Source organism: Marmota monax, unplaced genomic scaffold (genome assembly GCF_021218885.2).
Source record: "Marmota monax isolate L192 unplaced genomic scaffold, Marmota_monax_Labrador192_F-V1.1 WCK01_AAM20220418_F8-fsc00033, whole genome shotgun sequence".
In the NCBI taxonomy this organism is placed as follows: domain Eukaryota; kingdom Metazoa; phylum Chordata; class Mammalia; order Rodentia; family Sciuridae; genus Marmota; species Marmota monax.
The window spans coordinates 3,655,072-3,674,674 of NW_026694282.1; the positions used below are offsets into that span (position 1 = coordinate 3,655,072).

At 30.9% G+C, this 19,603-nt stretch overlaps 1 protein-coding gene across 8 annotated transcripts in view; it reads left to right on the top strand.

Annotated features, from left to right (window-relative positions):
- Positions 1-19,603, top strand: part of Cntln (centlein) — a 314,434-nt gene that overhangs the window by 145,383 nt on the left and 149,448 nt on the right. For all 8 annotated transcript variants that reach the window (XM_058586366.1, XM_058586368.1, XM_058586367.1 and 5 more), the window contains one exon: positions 18,668-18,844. In XM_058586366.1, the coding sequence (XP_058442349.1) occupies positions 18,668-18,844 (177 nt within the window). The remainder of the gene's footprint in view (positions 1-18,667; positions 18,845-19,603) is intronic.

Genomic DNA, 19,603 nt, shown 5'->3' on the forward strand with positions numbered 1-19,603 from the left:
CTGATAAAAGGATCGCATATTGAATAATAAGAACCTCAGTTACCCAGCAAGGCTATCATTCAGTAATGAAGAATAAAGAAATTCATTTCAGCATGAGCAAAACCAGAATTTGGCACCAGCAAACTGACCCAAAAGCTAATGTTTAGGGCTGGGGTTGTGGTTCAATGGTAGAGCGCTTACCTAGCATGTGTGAGGCACTGGGTTCGATTCTCAGGACTGCATACAAATATATAAATAAAGGTCCTCAACAACTAAAAAAAATTTTAAAAAGCTTATGTTTAAAACTGGTGGCAGTATTGGGAAATGGAAGAAACTTTAGGAAGAGAGATTTTGTTGGAAGATGTGGATTGCTGTCTTTGAGGGCATATTTTTTCCCTGGACCCTACTTTCATGCCCAATAGAAGGTGAGCAGTTTTGCTCCACCATGTGCTCTGCACTACAGTGTTTTGCCTCACCACAAACCCAAGGTATTGGGGACAAGTGACTGTGGACTGAAATTTCTGAAAGTGTGAAAAAATAAATCTTTCATCCTTTCAATTGTATTTCTAAGGTATTTTTGTCACTGTAGTGAAAAGCTAACATACATAAAGTTCAAAATTCACTAGTAGCATACATGTACAAGAAAGAGAATCAAACATTCTTAATACTGACAGCCTTATAAAAACTACCAAACCACAAAGATGAACAATAGGAGAGGAAGAAAGGCAAGGAATATACACAAGAACGGGAAAAAAATTAACAAAATGACAGGAGTGCATCTTTCCTCATGAATAATAAGCTTTAATGTAAATGCATTAAAGCATCAATTAAAAGGAATAGACCAGCTGAATGGATAAGAAAAACATGACCCAGTGATTTGCTGTCTTTAAGAAATTTTCTTCACCCCATTGACTTGGGAGACTGAGGCAGGAGAATCACAAGTTCAAGGCCAGTCTCAGCAACTTAGTGACTTACCAAGATTTGTCTCAAATAAAAAACAAAAAAGAGTGGAGTTGTGACTCAGTGATAGAGCACCCCTGGATTCAATACTCAATACAAAAACAAAACAAAACAAAACCCTCCCAAAACAAAAGAAACATATTTCACCAGTAAAGGCACACATACAATTAAAATTAAGGGATGAAAAAAGATGTACCATGCAAATGGAAACCCAAACTGAGACGCTATAGCTAGCCTTATATTAATAAAATAGTTTTGTTAAAAATAAAACAATAAGAAGTCTTCAATAAAGACTTGATGATTTTAGTGAATTTTACCACAGCTTTAAAGAAGAACTGATTCCAATTCCTCTTAAACTATTTCAAAGTATTAAAGGGAGTAGACTCTTCAAAACTCATTCTACAAATCCAGTATTACCCTGATATCAAAACCAGAAAAAGACATAGCAGCAATTACAACAACAACAACAACTCCAGTATTCCCAATGAACATAGATGTAAAAATCCTCAACAACGTCTTAGTAAATTGAATTCAGCTGAACATGAAAGATTATATACTATGATCAAGTGAGATTCATCCCAGGGATTGTTTAATATTAGAAAAATCAATAAATGTCATATATCATCACAACAGAATGAAAGATAAAAATCACATGATCATCTCAATGAATGAATGAAAGACATTTGATTAAATTCAACATCCCTTTATGGTAAAAATCTTTACAAAAATTAAGTATACAAGAAATACATCTCAATACAGTATAGGCTGTATACAACAAACAAATGGCTGACATTATATTGAGTAGGGGAAAATCTGCAATTGTTTCCTCTGAGATTAAGAACAAGACAAGGTTGTCCACTTTCAACACTTACATTCAGTGTGGTAATAGAAGTTTTAGAACAATAAGGCAAAAGGAAGAAATAAAGAGTATCCAAAAGGAAAGGAGGTTATATTATACCTATTTGAAAGTGACGTGATTTTTATATATTGAAAAGTCTACAGATTCTACCAAAAGACTGAAAGAACTGATCAATTAATTCAGTAGTATTTCTGATACAAAATCAGCATAAAATCAGCAACTTTAAAAAATATAACAATAATTAAATTTCTAAGAATAAAATCAAGAAAGTGATCCCATTCACAGTAGCTGCAAAAATAAGAAATATCTAGGAATAAATTTAACCCAGGAAGTGAGTTATCAGTATGAAAATTAGAAAACAAGTGTTCAACAACAGGTAAACAGAAAAAGATAATGTACATAAACAGAATTGAATATTATTCATCTTCAAAAGATTAAATTGTCATTGGTAGTAAATGGAGGGAATAGAAAATATGTTAAATGAAATGACCAGTACAGAAAGATAAATGTTTTCACCTAAATGTGTAAGCTAATATGTAGATCTCAAAGAAGTAGAGAATGAATTAGTGGTTAACATAGTCTGGGAAAGGAGTAGGGGAGGGGAGATAGAAGGTGATAATAGGTAATAGGTACAGGGATGTGTTTGGATTAAAGCTATTCTATAAGACAGTAGCATAACCATGGTTGACAATCTAATATTTCAAAATGGATAGCAGAAAGGATTTTGAATGTTCCCAAAACAAAAGTATTTGGGGTGATAGATATGCGTGATCTGTTATTGCACATTATATACACATATTGAAATTTCATTCAGTAGCCCATAAATACGTACAATTGATATGAATCAAAATAAAAATATCTTTAAAAAGTAACTAGGCAGCAAATGAAATAAAGGATTAAGGGATAGTATTAGGAAGAATGTACTCTTACATTTTTCTGGCTCTTAACATTTTTTCAATTGCCTATAGTGTGGCTTTTTAAATGTCTGATTTGTGGGAGATAAATTTATAGAATGATGGATAAAAACATGTAAATTCTGGAGTTAGGATGCGTGGGTTTAGATTACAGACTTAATCCCATCTGTTAACATAGGCAAGTTACTTCTCTATATCATCTCAATTTTATTATTTACAGAAATGTGTAGTACAATAGTATCTACCAAATAGGAATTTGATGAAGATTAGATAAGGCATTACTTTGTAGTCTCTTAATGAATGTTGGCTTTAATATCATCATAAAAAGAAGATACTGCTGACGTCATGTTAGTAAATTTGAGGTTTCTTTTTCCTGAGTTGGTGATGATTTATACTACCTTTTTCCTGATCTCACTTATAATCCGAATTATTGGTGAGCTGACAGTCTGCCATAGAAAAGGGCAAAGCTAATTGGTTCATATGGGACTGAAACCTGTGACCTTTGATTTCATAACACCCTGCTCTTAACTAGCTGAATTCTGAATGACTGCCTAGTCTTATCTCAAAGTGATTATCTTTTTCATGCAGAAGTGTTCAGTTTATTGCCTTGGAGGAATATCTTCCAGTATAGGACAAGAGAGAAACCTAAGCCTTAAATTTATTATATTTACTTGTGAATGAAATGGCAATGTGTCTAAGGATCATAAGATCAGAGTTGCAAATTTTAACCAAAGTTTTGTTTATTTTAATTCCTTTTCACAGCTACCCTTTTTTCCAACATTATAGAGAGTTTTCTTTATGTTTACCCTCATGTTTTCATTTATTTTAAAAATTTTATTACAAAATATTTGAAACCTATAAAAGAGTAAATGATATCTATATACCTGTCAGCAATCATTACCAGTACTTTTGATGCTACTTATGTGTTATTCCCTAATCCTGTGTTTTGTCCCCAACAGATAATTACTCTTTTGAATTTTGTGTTTATTAATCTCTGCCTATTAGCCTTGCATCATCATCTTCAAAACATCATCATCTGTGTATATCTTGCTCGGTGACTAGAATTTTTGAAAAATCATTTTTGTTTTTCAATGTAGCTGTAATTCTTTTCCCCTTCTGTTTACATGTGAATTGTGTGAATAAACTACAATTTGTGGCACTGTCTGGATGTGTCCTTCACTCCTTTTCATATGTTGAAACCCATTCTCTAATTTAAGGGTATTCAGAGATAGGACATTTGGGTGGTGTTTGGATGGAGCAATGGGAACACTTTACTACTATGAATGAGATTGTAACAAGAGCCTGAGAGGGACCACTAACCCCTTCCACCATCTGCATTTACTGCAGGACAGTGCCATCTTTGAGCTACCAAATACCAGACCTGCTAATGCTTTGATCTTGAACTTTTCAGTCTCTTGTTTTATGAGGAATAAATTGTTGCTTTATAAGATAAAAATGGAATAAGACTGTTTTAGTCAGCAATTTTGCTGCTGTGATTAAAAGATGTGGCCAGAACAATTTTAAAGGAGGAAGAGTTTATTTGGGGGCTCACAGTTTCAGAGGTCTTATTCCATAGAATGTTGGCTCCATTCCTCAGGGCTCAAGGTGAGGGTGAACATCATGGTGGGAAAGTGTGGCAGAGGAAAGCAGCTCACATCATGATCTGAAAGCTGAGAGAGAGAATTCACTCACCCCATACAAATATATGCCCAAAGCCAGAGCCCAATTCCCACCTCCTTTAGCCACACCCTACCACTTCAGTTACTATTGAGTTAATCCTTATCAGGGGATTAAATCACTGATTGGGTTAAGACTCTTATAACCCAATCATTTTGCCTCTGAACTTCTTTCATTGCCTCACAATGCAAGATTCCTTGAAACAATACAGTTACAGTGAGAAATGGAATTAGGCATTGTAGTTTGTGAAGGTATTTCTTGGAAATATATTCAACACATTTTCTTGTGCCCATTTTTCAATTAAACTGTTTTTCTTTTCACTGAAGTTCTTTATTTTGGATACTAATATTTCTCATTGTATTTTTTTAATATAATGTCAGCTTCTATTATATATAATCTCTAGATATCTATGCCTTAAAATAATTTACTTCTTACTTTTGTGACAATACAAAATGGGTATTATTTGGGCTTTCAATTTGTAAGTTCCTTCTATTATTTGGATTTAATGTCTAAAACATGGCTCCCATTGTGGTCTTTGGGTCAATTTTACTCCACCAGCCAGAAAGGGAAAAGAATCTAGAGAAAAGACCAAGTAGGGGGTTTAATTAATTACCCTTAGAAGTGGCACATATTTACTTTTACCATCCTGCCAATGTTCAGAACTCAATTTTATTTTTCCACATAGAATATAATTTAAAAGAAGGTTGGGAAATATGTTCCCATTTTCTAAAGGAAAAAATGAGTATAGAGATCAGCTAGCACTTTGAGTTATCAATTGTACAGGTTATAGTGATCTTGTTTGTAGCTTTTTTATTTTACTTATGCTATTATGACTTTTCAAAAATGAAGTTATTAATTTTAATATAGGTAAGTTTCAACTTGTAAGTTGGGGTACATTGTATCTTGTTTTAAAAAATCCTACCTCATTCTGATATCATAAAGAAGTTTTCTTTTATTTCCATCTGAAGTATAATTGTTTTGAATTTATGCATGTAAGTTTTAAATCTACGTGGGATTGATTTTTATGTTCGGTGTAATAAGAAATTTTAACTTAAATAAAAAACCCTGGATTTTTGTTTGTCTCAATACTCTTTGTTGTTAAAGTAATTACTTTTTCTCAGTGATCTGTAGTGCCTACTGTGACATTTATTACTGCATGTGTATATTGTTCATATTTGTATAGGTTTATTTCTGGTTCTGTATTTATTTGTATTGGGTAATTTCTTTAATCTTTTAGACATCAATTCTATTCATTATTGTAGCTTTCTAAGGAGCCATAATAACTGATGTGATAAGCCTCCTCACTTTAGTATTTTTCAGTGCTGTTTTGGATTTTTTTCTACCATTTTTTCTCCAATATAATACTGTAAATATTCATCAACTTACCTGAAAAAAACCTTTGCAGGTTACTTGAGCAGAACTAACATCTTTACTATACTATTACAAGTATTTTTTATCTATGGATATTCTATGTATCCTTTAATTTAAGTCTTCTCTAATATATTTAAATAAAGTTTTATAGTTTATCCACAAAGGTCTTACATATCTTTTTACTACTTTTGTCTCTGAGTAGCTTACATTTTTGTTGGTATTTTAATTATTTGCATTTTTGTTACATTGTTTTTTTGCATAGAATTACAGTTGATAGTTGAATTTTTAAAAATGTTTAGCTTATATTCAGCCAACTTGCTAATCAGTCTTTCTCTCTTTTTATAAATTCCCCTTGGCTTTCTATGTAGATATTTATATCTTCTGCAAATGAAGGCAGTTTTGTTTCTTTCTTAAAAATTTTAATATTTTTTACCAATTTATATGTAGTTCACCAAATGTTTAGTGGAAGTAGTGAAAATGGGTGTCCTTACATTCTTCCTATTTTAAAGGGAATTGTAATATTTCATCATGGAGAAAGAAGTTAGCCATAATTTCATATTGATGACCTTTTATCAGGTTAATGAGCTGATTAACTAATATCAGGAATGGGTCATAAATTTTATCATTTGTTTAATCTTTTTATTCTTGGCCATTCCTAGTTTATTTTATGCTGCTTTAGTTTTTTATTGGATTTTTATTTGATTTTTTTAAAAGTTAGTGTTTATAAATATTATTGGTCAGTTACATTGATTTCTTATACTGTCTACCTGGTTTTGATAAATATACATCATATAATGAGTTACTGTGTTTAAGAGAGACTTAGAAAATTAGAATATAAAGCTGATAAAATTACTCAGAACATAGTGTAGAAACACATCATGATGGAAAAAATAATGAGTTGAGGGGACATGGAATACAAAATGAGAGTCCAAACTATATCAAATTGTAAAAGGCAAAATAGAGAATAGGAGGGTGGCAGAGTACTCTTTAGCTGTGTTTTTGGTTCTTAACAAAATCTGCCTGGACAGTTTGACATAAAATAAATAAGAACCATATCTGTTTTTGTTGTTGGTGGGTTTTGTTTCTGCCTTTTAAAAAGTAATTCACAGCTAGCATTAAGAGTAGATTAATTCCATAAGAGTTGACAGGGGAAGGAATTAGGGTTCTTTTTGGTAACTCCTGTAAATATAAACAAAAGGGATGATGAGATTAGTCCTAATGAATTCAAAGCAGATGATGATGATAATGACTGGGCATTATAATTAGGAATAGAGAGATCTTTACCTAGCATTACTTCTTAACATCTATAGTTTGAAGTGAGATCTAGGGAAAGCAGGTCTAGGGTCCCCAGTCTGGGCTTTTCCTTTAGCCCCAGATATTGGTGAAGACCTAAAGAATGTGTGGACTTGGAGTAAAAAGAGTACCAACTAAATTGAAAATGTGTATTCTTTATAATTAAAATCATGTAATATATTTGTATCCTGCTTTCTTATAATATGATCTAACATATTTGAAGTATTTCCCCTATTATTTAATATTGTAGGAAATGAGCTTTATTTAAACCCAAACATTTCTCTACTTATGTCAGTTCATTTAAATTTTTTTTCTATTTAATCTGTTTCTGATGCTATGGTCAAACATTTTTACTCATATATTTATGTTTATCTCTGGATGTTTACTTAAGAAAAATTCTTTAAAGTTGTCAAAGACCATGAACCTAAGGCTTTTGCATGTTCTGTGTTAAACTGTATTCCATCAAGGTTTCACCGTTTCTTCTCACAGTGTATGAGATTGTCCGCTTCTCATACATTTGCAAGCATTTATTATCACTTAAAATCAACCTTTTCGATTTTCAAAACAATTTCATTCTTTTGTTTTTCATCTCATTGGAAATTAGGTTTTGCACTTTTACTTTTCATATAGTTTTTTAAAAATTTTGTTGAACGTTCTGTTAGTTTGTATTTTTATCTTTTTGCTTACTGATTTGCGTAGTCTTTTAGATACATGTTAGGGAAATTAGTTCTATATAATGTTTATCACAGCTATTTTCACAGTTTGTTTACTTGTCAATACTTTCTTGATCTTTGTTATGGTTTGGATATGAGGTGTTCCCCTAAAGCTCAGATGTGAAATGATGCAATAAAGTTTGGAGGAGAAATGATTGGGTTATAACCTTAGCCTAATCCCATCAGGGATTAACTGAAGTAGTAGAGTGTGGCTGGAGGGGGTGGGAATTGGGGCATGGGCTTTGGATTTATATTTGTATATGGAGAGTGGACTTTCTCTGTCTGCTTCTTGATCACCATGATGTGAGCTGCTTTCCTCCTCTGCCCTTTCCTGCCATGATATTCAGCCTTACATCAAGCCCTGAGGAATGTAGCCTGCCTTCTTTGGCTAAGAGCTCTGAAACCATAAGCCCTCAAATAAGCTTTTCCCTCCCCTAGAGTTGTGCTGGTCAGATCCTTTAGTCACAGCAGTGAAAAAGCTGACTAAAACAATCTTCTAGTTTTAATTCTAGGATAATATTGATAACTTTTTCCTAAATCCTTTTTCTTTTCTTTCTTTCTATTTTTGATACCAGGATTGAACTCAGGGCACTCAACCACTGAGCCATATCCCCAGCCCTATTTTTTTTTTATTTTTTTATGTAGAGACTGGGTCTCACTGAGTTGCTTAGTGTATCATCATTGCTGAGGCTGGTTTTGAACTCATGATCCTCCTGCCTCAGCCTCCCCAGCCTCTGGGATTACAGGCTTGCACTACCACGCCCGGCATAAATCCTTTTTCTTGAGTTCTTTCATGTATTAGCAGTTATTAACTTTATTGTTGTCCTTGTCTCTCTCCTTCTCTGGACTGTGAACTAGATGAGGGCAAGGAAAGTTGATGTCTTATCTTTTTTTATCCCTACTACTTTTTCTAGTGGTTGGTATTGAGTTCTGTGAGTGATTTTTGAATGAAGACTTGAAAAAATAGGCATCCTAGGTTTATAACCATTTAGCCTATCCTATAATGACTAAGTATTCTTTGTTTTAATTGTAGTATGTAAGAAGTAGGAAGAATAGGGTCATTTTTTAAAGGAATATCTATTTGTTATAGTTACACGTAGACTAAAAAGTTCTGTTGTCTATTTCCTTTTTTAATTATTTTTTTATTTGTTTTAATTAGTTATACATGACAATAGAATGTGGTTATGCACTTTAATATATCATACATAGACGGGATATAATTTTTCATTATTCTGAGTGTACATGTTGCCGAATCATATTGGTCCTGTAGTCTCATATATACATACAGTAATAATGTCTGATTTTTTTCTACTACCTTTTTTTCTTTTTGTACCAGGGACTGAACCCAAGGGTGCTTAACCACTGAGTCACTTCCCAGCCCTTTTATTTTTTGAGACAGGGTCCTGATAACTTGCTTAAGTCCTGGATAAGTTGCTAAGGCTGGCTTTGTACTTGCACTCCTCTTCCTCAACCTCCACAACCACTGGGATTATAGGTGTGCATCACTATGCCTGGTCTGTTATCTTTTCTTTAACAGTACTGGATTGAGTTTGTACAATTTTCCAAAACGCAAAGAAGGAAAAAAAAACATCAGTAGTTGTAAACTTTGTTTTCTTTTGCCAATCAGAGGGTTTGGTATTACTGGTGAGTATGTGTTATCAATTAAAGTCATATTCTTTGGCAGGGAGGAATCAGATTACAATAGCATGACTAGGTCTCAGAATACTGGTCAGTCTTGTCATATTGTAATTTAGAAATATTATGCAAGAGTTAATAATTGGTTGTTTTTAATCAAAAACAAGCATAATATTTAAAAAAATTAAAAATTTTAAAAATTACTTTTTATGATTTTTACTTTATAATTTCTATTATACTTTTCTCGTTTTATTAATCTTTTTCTTTATCTAGGTATTCGACATGGAAGAATACTAATCTTTTACTTTATCTAGGTATCTTACTATTATGGGATCAAAGTAATTTTAAATATATTAGAACAAGATGTCATAAATAATATTTTTTAAAATTATGCTTATCATGGTCTTATTATATTATTTAGTTTTTTTTAACTTATAAACTTAGTTTGAAGTTTGTCTTGTTTTATAGCATTTTTTAAGTGAAAACTGCTTTGTAATTTGTTTCTTGATATAATTATATTTATTGACATTTCTAATTTTGATACATATGTAGACATGGCTACATAAATTTGTGGAAAATGGTTTCATGATAGTTTCATATTTAATCAATCTTCAGGAAGAAAACAACAATAAAATATAACATGATTTTTAGCTTTGATAAATCAAGTTTTAGGATTTTTTTAGTTTTGATAAATGAAGATTTTTTTAAGAAAAAAATTCAAGTCTTTATCTTTTATAAATCTTAACTATGAACTGTTTCAAAAGATTTTTTGCATTATATTCACAAAATTTAGACTAGTTATAACCATACAACTCTACCATCTTATATGAAAACTAAGTGCAGGCTGCCAATAGATATTCTGATATTTTAAGCCTACTTTATGTTTCAAGAATAAAACAGCCCAAGATACTAAAATCTAGAGTTTTAGCATATATAATAGAAACTGCAACTCAACTTTAACTACCCTACAGTGACATTTCTCTTGCCGCTATAATAAAACTTAAGAATGTTTAGTGATTTTTTTCGTTACTATTATTCAAAATTACATTACCCTTACTGAAATCTGAATGGCTTTTAGTGGATTAATTAAACTGTAGCTGGTTTGCCATCTGGGTGCAGCTTGTATAGCTGCCTTTATGAGGAAAATTTTCTCATGGAATAAAGAGTATTTTTGGTTAGAATACAGCTGGTAGGTTTCACTTTCTAAAAACAAATAGTTTATGGTTTTATATATCAGGTTTTTGATGGAATTCAATTTGTAAAACATAAAACCCATTATTGCCATTCTTTCTAAAGGTTATTAACAATACAACATTAGATTTTTTATATTCCATTTAAATTTATAAAAATATGTTGTGTCTTGATAACTTGTAATATTAAGTAGAATCATAGGTTTAGGCTAAATGTGAAAAAAATGAGAAAGAGGGAATTAACTAAATCTGATTTTTATGGCTCAAGTGGTTTCATTAAATTAGAGTGCTCTGTGTTGTTCATTAATGAACTTGTGCCATATGCTTTAACTGTTTTGGTCAATAGCTGATAAAGAAAGGCTTGTGGATTTGATTTTTTTTCATATAAAGCTGGATAAAAATATCCATGTGATGGGCTTGTATCAAAGGAGTTACTTTGAATTCAGTAACTACTACTGAGGCAATATGGCTCGCAATTTGCGACCCAAAGGTAGTCATACATTATTGGAATACAGCCTACTGCGCTTCACATTACACAGATGTGAAGGCCTGATTATAGCTGCTTCATAATTAACAGTGATCCGATTTGTTTTGTGGCATAAATGGTGCATGTGTAGAACATTAGCCATGGCACTCTCATTCAAATTCAACTCAAGGGCTCAGCGGCAGGCGGGTCACGAGCTTCAGGGAGTAGAAGCACAAGCTCCTCCATATGTTCTTGCTGCATCTTACTATGGCTATGAGTGCAAGTTAAGTTCCCCAAAGAACCTAATCGTGTTCTGTAATTACAGCGCGGCTTTCTGCTGGCTAGAAATGAGGGAGAAGCTAAAACACTCCCTCATCAGATAATTTGTAAATTACTTTACATGGCGGATGCCTAACTCAGTTGGTTTTCAACTGCTGAAATTATAAATAATTGTAACAGATGTGGCAATATGGCTGGCCTCCAATAAATGAGGCCCTTGATAATTTGGCCAACCCTTTGACAGGCCAATTTAATAAAATGTGAACAAAATCTTCTTGCTAATAATTTATCATCCTTTTTCCCAATAGAATAAATTTAATTACCCTAGCAGTTAACAAGGTCACACCCAGATGCCAAACTCGGCTACAGTTTTGATAATGCAATCAGGAATTGAGAGGTGATGACAGCGTTGTTGTTTTTTTCATTACCTGGCTGCACATAAACACAGGTGGCGTAGCTTTCTTGTCAGTTTTTAATAATTACAGGCTATTATGGAATGCATAGTTAGCAGATTGAAAACCACACTTTAGTGAATTTGTTTGAGTATGATTGAGGTTTTAATGTATAGAGATGATAATGCATAACAAGCATAGTCCCTTGCTTATCCCACATTAGTGTACAAATTTTGATTTTTTTTTTACTGGTGACATAAGTGTTAAATGTTTATAAAACTTAAGAGTATGTATTATAATAAGTAATGAATTATACCCAAAAGTCACATATTTAGAGATATACCATAGAGGAAGTTTAATTCTTGAATTTAGAAATTCAATTTAGTATACCATTAACATATACTTTAAATAATTCAGATTAGCAAATTCTGGCAGAAGAGGATTATAACAATTGCAGCAAAACCTGATTGTATTTCATTTTGCTATTTAAGGTAAAAAGTTATCTACAGGAAAATCAATATTTTCTTCTTAGTTTTTAAATACATCCAGGATCAGTTTACTGGAATCAACATTTGATGAATTTATTATGGAGATAACACTCTAAACACTCTTCTGTGACATATAAATAACACTAATTTTTGTCTGTGCAGTGCAGTATTTACATACTTTAGAATAAATGCTTAGCTTATGATTGTTCAAGTTTCCTAAGGAAGATGCTGTTGTTATTCACTGGATTCAAGTATAAGCAATAAAACATTCCATGCATAACCCATTCAATGTTACATTTTATATGCTGGGTTTAAGGAGTTAAAGTTATGAAACTCATTTTCCCTTTATTTTTTTGCTGTTCATTAACTGTACCATAGAAATGTTTAGATAAAAATGGGAAGTTAAATTTGAGTATAGTATTGAATTTCGCTACAATGTGAGATTTGTATTGTATTTATGAGACTCAATGTTGGTATTTTAAGTTTTACCTACATAATTACTTTACTTTGTGACCTCTTAATGCAATCTGAGGATATTTGGGTTAAAAGTGAGTGGAGAGAAGAAATATAAATATTTATGTTTTGAAAAGAGTGCTACATAAAACTGCTGGTATTAAAACAATTCTTATTCAATTTAGTGGTGTTTCTAAAAGGGAGGTGTAAATTTAAACTGGTACATTAATTTCATTTGGGAACTTTATGATAAGGTCATTTTGATCTATAATATTATGATGGTTATTTTTTTCTTCCTCCCTTTTTTTAAGAATATATTACTATTATTAAAGTCATCCATATTCAAGTTATTGATGATTCAGCTCACAAGTTTGTTTTACGAATTGGCAGTATATGTGTTTTTGCATTTCTAAAAACAAAATGACAAGTTTCTGTAGAGATTGAAGTATTTCATAAGGAAGTCATATGTATGATGTATATGAAGTTATATGTATATAGTCTATATAAATTATGACTTAGAAGGTATACATTTTATACTATATACTTTTAAAAGGACTTAATTGTTTTTCAGAGCACAGTTGATCAATTTGTCAATTTCTCTGATATATATGTGTGTATGTTAGATATTTTATAAGCATAAAAACACATTATACACACACTCACATACATACACATTTGAACTGTACTTGATTTTTAGTGAAATATTCTATAAGGGAAAACTTTATTTTGTTAATAAATCACATTCTTTAAAAATGTTTTTGTTTTGTATTGATATGTTTTGAATTTATAAATTTCTTAAGTGAAATAATGTATATGTGTAGGAACTAAATACTCCATTAAACGCTAGTATGTGGAAGGAGTTATTACTTAAATATAGGATTAAATAGGCATTTAATTAAAATTGACTACTAAGGTAAAACAATTTAACATACTATTTTTAATCATTATATCTATGAATCACTTTTATATTTATCAAGAAATATTCAGTCATCTTCCACTGTAATACCATATGATGTTCCTTAGATTTAGTGCAATAAGATGATGTTTAAGTTATATCATGTTTTAAGTAGTAATTGGCATAACACTTAATGGTTTCTTACCTACTTCTATATCTTTTATAGGATTGTTTTAATTACTGGGTAAATGCTCAGATGCTCAACACCAAAAAAAAAAAAAAGCAACAACAAAAAGTTGTGTATCATAATGATTATTCCCTATCAGATGCCTTAGACACATACTCCACTGATCATTTCTTATCAGATTAACAATGATCTAGCACCATACCTTATTTTTTTAAAAAAATAAGGTACAAATGAGTTTTTAATATTAGATAAAATTTATAAAATAATAATTACTAGCAAGAAAAGTTATTTTTTCAAAAATTCTATGATTTTACATGTAATTAAATGAACTTGTGTAGAAGGGGGCATTGGGTAATTTGGTATTGCTAGAGATATAAAAGCCCTCAAAAAGAGTACATAAAAAGAGAATATGAAGATCTACATAGATACCTTAAAAAGAGTATATGAAGCTATACATGGATCTTATAGGGATATACATATATCCTCATTTATGTTATTTACACTTAAAAATTATGTATAGCTGGGCACTGTGGTGCACATCTTTAATCCCAGCAGCTGGGGAGGCAGAGTCATGAGTCAAAGTCGAGTCAAAGCCAGCCTCAATAGCCTAAATAGGCCCTAAGCAGCTTAACAAGACCCTATCTCAAAATAAACAAAAAAATTTAAAAAATATAAAAAATTATTGGGGATGTGGTTCAGTGGTTAAGTGCCCCTGGCTTCAATACTTGCATTAAATAAATAAAATATTTTAAAAAATATTATGTATGTATGTCCATATATAATAATGTGAATTAAGTTTTAAAAATTTGTTTTTTGTTTTAACCCATTAAGGTTGGTACATTTCATAGTAGAGTGAGATGATAAATAGTACCTCAGCCAGGTGATCAAGTTCAACATCGACTGTCCTCCTTTATGTTAATAGTATATGTCTGCATTGGCTTGGTTATTATCTTTCTCCACTGGACTCTTAAGTTGGAAGCTTGGTCTCCAGTGTGGGGATGTTACGAAGTGGTAAGACCGTTTAAGAGGTGGAGCCTAGTGGATATAATTAAGTCATTGAGGCACTGACCTTGGAAGGAATTGGTGTAGTTCTTGTGGGACCCCTTCGGTTAGTACTTGAGAGAGTGAGTTGTTAAAAAACAAAACAAAACAAAACTCTGGCCCCTTTCATGGTCTTTCTTCCTGTCTTACCATATGATCTTTTCCTTTCACATATTTTTTCACCATTGATGCCATCTGCCATGATTTCCTGTAGCCAAGGAGGCCCTTTCCAAAACTGGTACCATATGGTTTAGACATTCAACTTCCAAAACTGTGTGCCAAATAAAGCTCTTTTCTTTACAAAGTACCCACCTTTAGGTATTTTATTATAGCAACGGAAAATGAACTAATAAAGTACCTGTGATATCATGTGATGAAAATGATAGTTCATCTCTATTACCTTCCTCCTTAAAATTCACATCCGCAGTTAATCATGAGAAAAACATCAAACATATTCTAAAAATACTCTCAAGCTCATCAAAAATAAGGAAATTGTGAGAAACTGGTACATCCAAGAGGAGATCAAGGAGACATGACAACTAATAGTAATTAGTTCTAGTTGAGATGCCGAAACAGAAAAAGAACATTAGGTAAAAACTAAGAAAATCTGAGTAGACTATGGACTTAAATTAATAATAATGCATTATACAGATCAATTAGTTATAATCAATGTACCATATATACTAATTTAGGATGGTAATAGTAGGGGAAACTGGGTGGGTAGAAGTGAGAAGTAAAAGGGAACTCTATGTAGTATCTGCTAATTTTTTCTATACAGATAAAACTGTTGTAAAAATAGTCATTAATTTAAAAAAGCAGGTTAAAGGACAAAATTATAATGATTATACCTTTTAATGTCACAAACATCTCTAAGAATTCTGAGGAATGATATTATGAAGAAAATTTAGTTTCTTATTGAAAACTTTTCTAAGAACTTTATTCAATTTGTAGAGAAACTAAATTAATTAATAAAAATTGTAGAAAACCAAATATTTATACTTTGAAACACATTTAGTAATATTCTTACTGTAAAAAAAGTTAAAGAAATTTAGATATATATAACATAAAATTCACATACAGTCCTTCCATTTATTGAAATAATCCTGTAATTTCAAGGTCTTCTTTCCTGTGCAGGTTTGATGCAGTCTATATTTATACAGTATAATATAGCCTTTTCTACTTTAACTTTTCTCAATTTATCATGGATATTTTGCCCTCTCTGCCCTTAGCATAATCAGAATGCTAAATCTAAGACAAAGGTCTATTTTCATTAGCTTTGATATATTGTATCAACTTAGAAAATTTGTTTCAGGTTATAGTTTAGAAAAATTGTATCAGATTATACTTCCATTACCATGTTCACAAAGTACAGATGTCAGAAACTGGGTCTAACCAATATTTAAAGATCTGGGGATTTCCCTTATGAACCATAAATCCTTGGTTCCTTTTGAAAAATCAGTAGATCAAGCAATAGTGGGCCACATTCTTCTATGAAAACAGTAGACTGGAGTTAAGTAAGAACTGCTAAAAATAGCCCCATTATTCCTTAACAGTAAGACTGTTGTCACTTCCTTTTACTTATACTTCTAAAACATGGTTTAGGGCTGGGGTTGTGGCTCAACCGCTCAGTACTCACCTCGCACATGCAAGGCCCTAGGTTTGATCCTCAGCACCACATTGATAAATAAAATAAAGATATTGTGTTCAACTACAACTAAAAAGTAAGTGTTTTTAAAAAATGGTTTATTTTAGAAATTTACTTCTTGTGACTATATTTCTAGGAAAAGTGATAAAAGAGTGAAAAGAAAATGGAAGCAATACAAGTTACTTTGTGGAAATGAAGAATACATTATGATTTAACGTATAAATATCTTACGTATGAAATAAAATGCTATAATTTTAAAACAAATGCAGCCATATTATTTATTTTTATTCTCTTTCTGATTCTTATGAAAATTTTGAGGTGTCATTACTTTTATAGTACTTTATGTTGTATTGAGAATTTTGAAAGAATGCTGCCTAAATAATCTTTATTGTTAGAAATATTAATAATATTAATAGAAATAGTATTATAAATAAGTGTTGATTTCAGTGGTAATATGAATTATTGGAACATTTATTCTATTCATGAATATTTTATTTTTTTATTATTGTAGCTTCTTGATAAAATGTTAATTATTTTATATTCTTAACTGTAATCTTATAATCCATTGGTGATTTAGATAATTTATTTTATAAAGAAAACTAGATTGCTTATTGGATATACCAATAAACTAAAATTATATTTTAGTATATTGGTATATATACCAATATACATATACCAATATATATATATTGGTATATATATATTGTATTAATCTAAATTTCTTCTGTATTAATCTAAATTTTTTTCTTTGACCATGAACAAATTATACAGAATTTATTTAGCAAATGATGTTGGTATATCTTCAATTATTTTATTAATGGCAAACTAGACAAGAGCAGGAAGCCTTTGAAATTGTTTAAATTAGTTACCAATCAAAGTAAATATGTGTAGATGTCAAAATTTTGATTATAGAATAGTAGGAAAAACAAAATAGCAAAATTTGGGGAGTGTTTTAAAATAATAAGGAAAAATACTGCAAAATCATTTGCTCTTACAAAAATCAAAATGCTTTAAGTATTTTAATGTTCCAAACAAGGTAATGGAGTAATAATGACAGTACAATAAAAACAACACTTTGAAGAAAATGTTTAATAGTATCATAGGCAGAAAAATAAATCAGGTTATGTAAATATGAGGAAAATAAAATGATAAAAATCTAAGGTAGTCCCCTCATCTCAAAATGTATAGGTTATAATTAAGAAAATGTTGCCTATCCCACCAAAAAAAGAAAATGTAGGCAAACTTGGAAAGGAGACAATGTTTACTCTTCTTTATACAAATATATATATATTTTCTCCCTTAGGAATATCATTTAGGTAGTTGGGACTCTGTATTACATGCAAATATTTTCAGGGCTATTTCATCCATATTGATAATATTCAAAAGGTTTGACATTCTTTGGTTAAATCAGCAAAACCTTTGTTCTCAGTATGATTCAGTATTTTTATTTTTTGTAAAGTAAGTGTTTAATTGTATCGTTTTTATGGTATCATACATAATCAGTGGCAAAGGGAGCAGTATTCTAGTATAATCCTAATCATTATAAATAGATTTCCTAAGTTTGATTTTTTTGTGATTTCTTTTGTTAAAAGTGGGGGTTTATCATTATGACTTTATCTGACATAAATAAATTTCAAAAGAGAATGGTTAATAGTGGATTGACTTCTAAAATATCATGACGTCTTAAGAAGTCATTATTAAATTGTGATACATTAAAAGGTAATTGGATTTACAGTGTTACTGGTTTCCTTTTTCCAGCTTTGTATTCTGTGATATTACATGACTTTTGATCAGATGGTAGATTGAGTAATTTGTGAGGAAATACATGCTTAATTATAAGTTTAAGATAATTAAATTACAGATGAGTGGTATGTACCATGCATTTATGAGTTAAATTTGTTTCTTCTTCACATGTATATGATAATGTTGTTCATAAAAATATTTGTGTAGACTCTTAGTTATTTTACTGAAAAATAGCTTTCCACTTGAATAATAATGCTTAACTAGTTGTAGTTCCCTTTTTAAAAAATGTTTGGTCTTAGAACCCAAACCCAAGCCCCTGTACATGCTAAGCATATATTCTACTACTGAACTATGACCCCAGCCTCTTGTAGTTTATAGTTTATTGTTATAATAAAAAAAATCTGAATATTTAGGCTTTATATAATATATATTTGCATATATTTGTAAATACAATAATATATAAACCAACAAATGTTTTTTTAAATAGTTATCTCTACAGCCGTCATTATCGAGCTTGGAAACATTAATGGTCTCACAGAAGTCTGAAATTGAGTATTTACAGGAGAAACTGAAAATAGCAAATGAAAAGCTGTCTGAGAACAGATCTACCAACAAGAGTTTCTCAGAGAAGAGCATCATAACCAATGCTGAAGGAAAACTTAAGGTAGAGGCATTTTGTTGTTTTATGAATTTATCAAGATGAGACTGGCTTGGCAAGAGATGATGTTCAACAACTTAGAACCTATACTTCTCTGATTATGTTTCTGGAAATTTTAAATAAATATTACATGTTAAATACTTGATAAAATGCCTCCTAGGAAAAGGGAGTTTTCCCTTTTCAAAGATGCGATACTATAATCCTAAATTAATTAATTCAGTACTAAGATGTTATTAGTAGTGTGTCTATTTTTCCATTAATATTCTTATATTAAAAATTTTTTTCTTTAAACTTTTTTAAAAATATGTTTATTTATTTATGTATCTTTAGTTTTAGGTGGACATATTATTTTGTTTTCATGTGGTGCTGAGGATTGAACCCAGTGCCTCATGCATGCTAGGCGAACGCTCTACCACTGAGCCACAATCCCAGTCCATATTAAAAATTGTTGAGGGCTGGGGATGTGGTTCAAGTGGTAGCACGCTCGCCTGGCATGCGTGCAGCCCGGGTTCGATCCTCAGCACCACATACAAACAAAGATGTTGTGTCCGCCAAATACTAAAAAAATAAATATTAAAAAATTCTCTCTCTCTCTACCTCTATCTCTCTCACTCTCTCTTTAAAAAAAATAAATAAAATAAAAATAAAAATTTTTGATAAGCATCCCTTATTTATCTGATATAATCATCTGATTAAAAGTTTATTTTAATATTCATTTACTCATTTTTAAAATTTTAATTAAAAGAAAAATACATTCAGTATTCT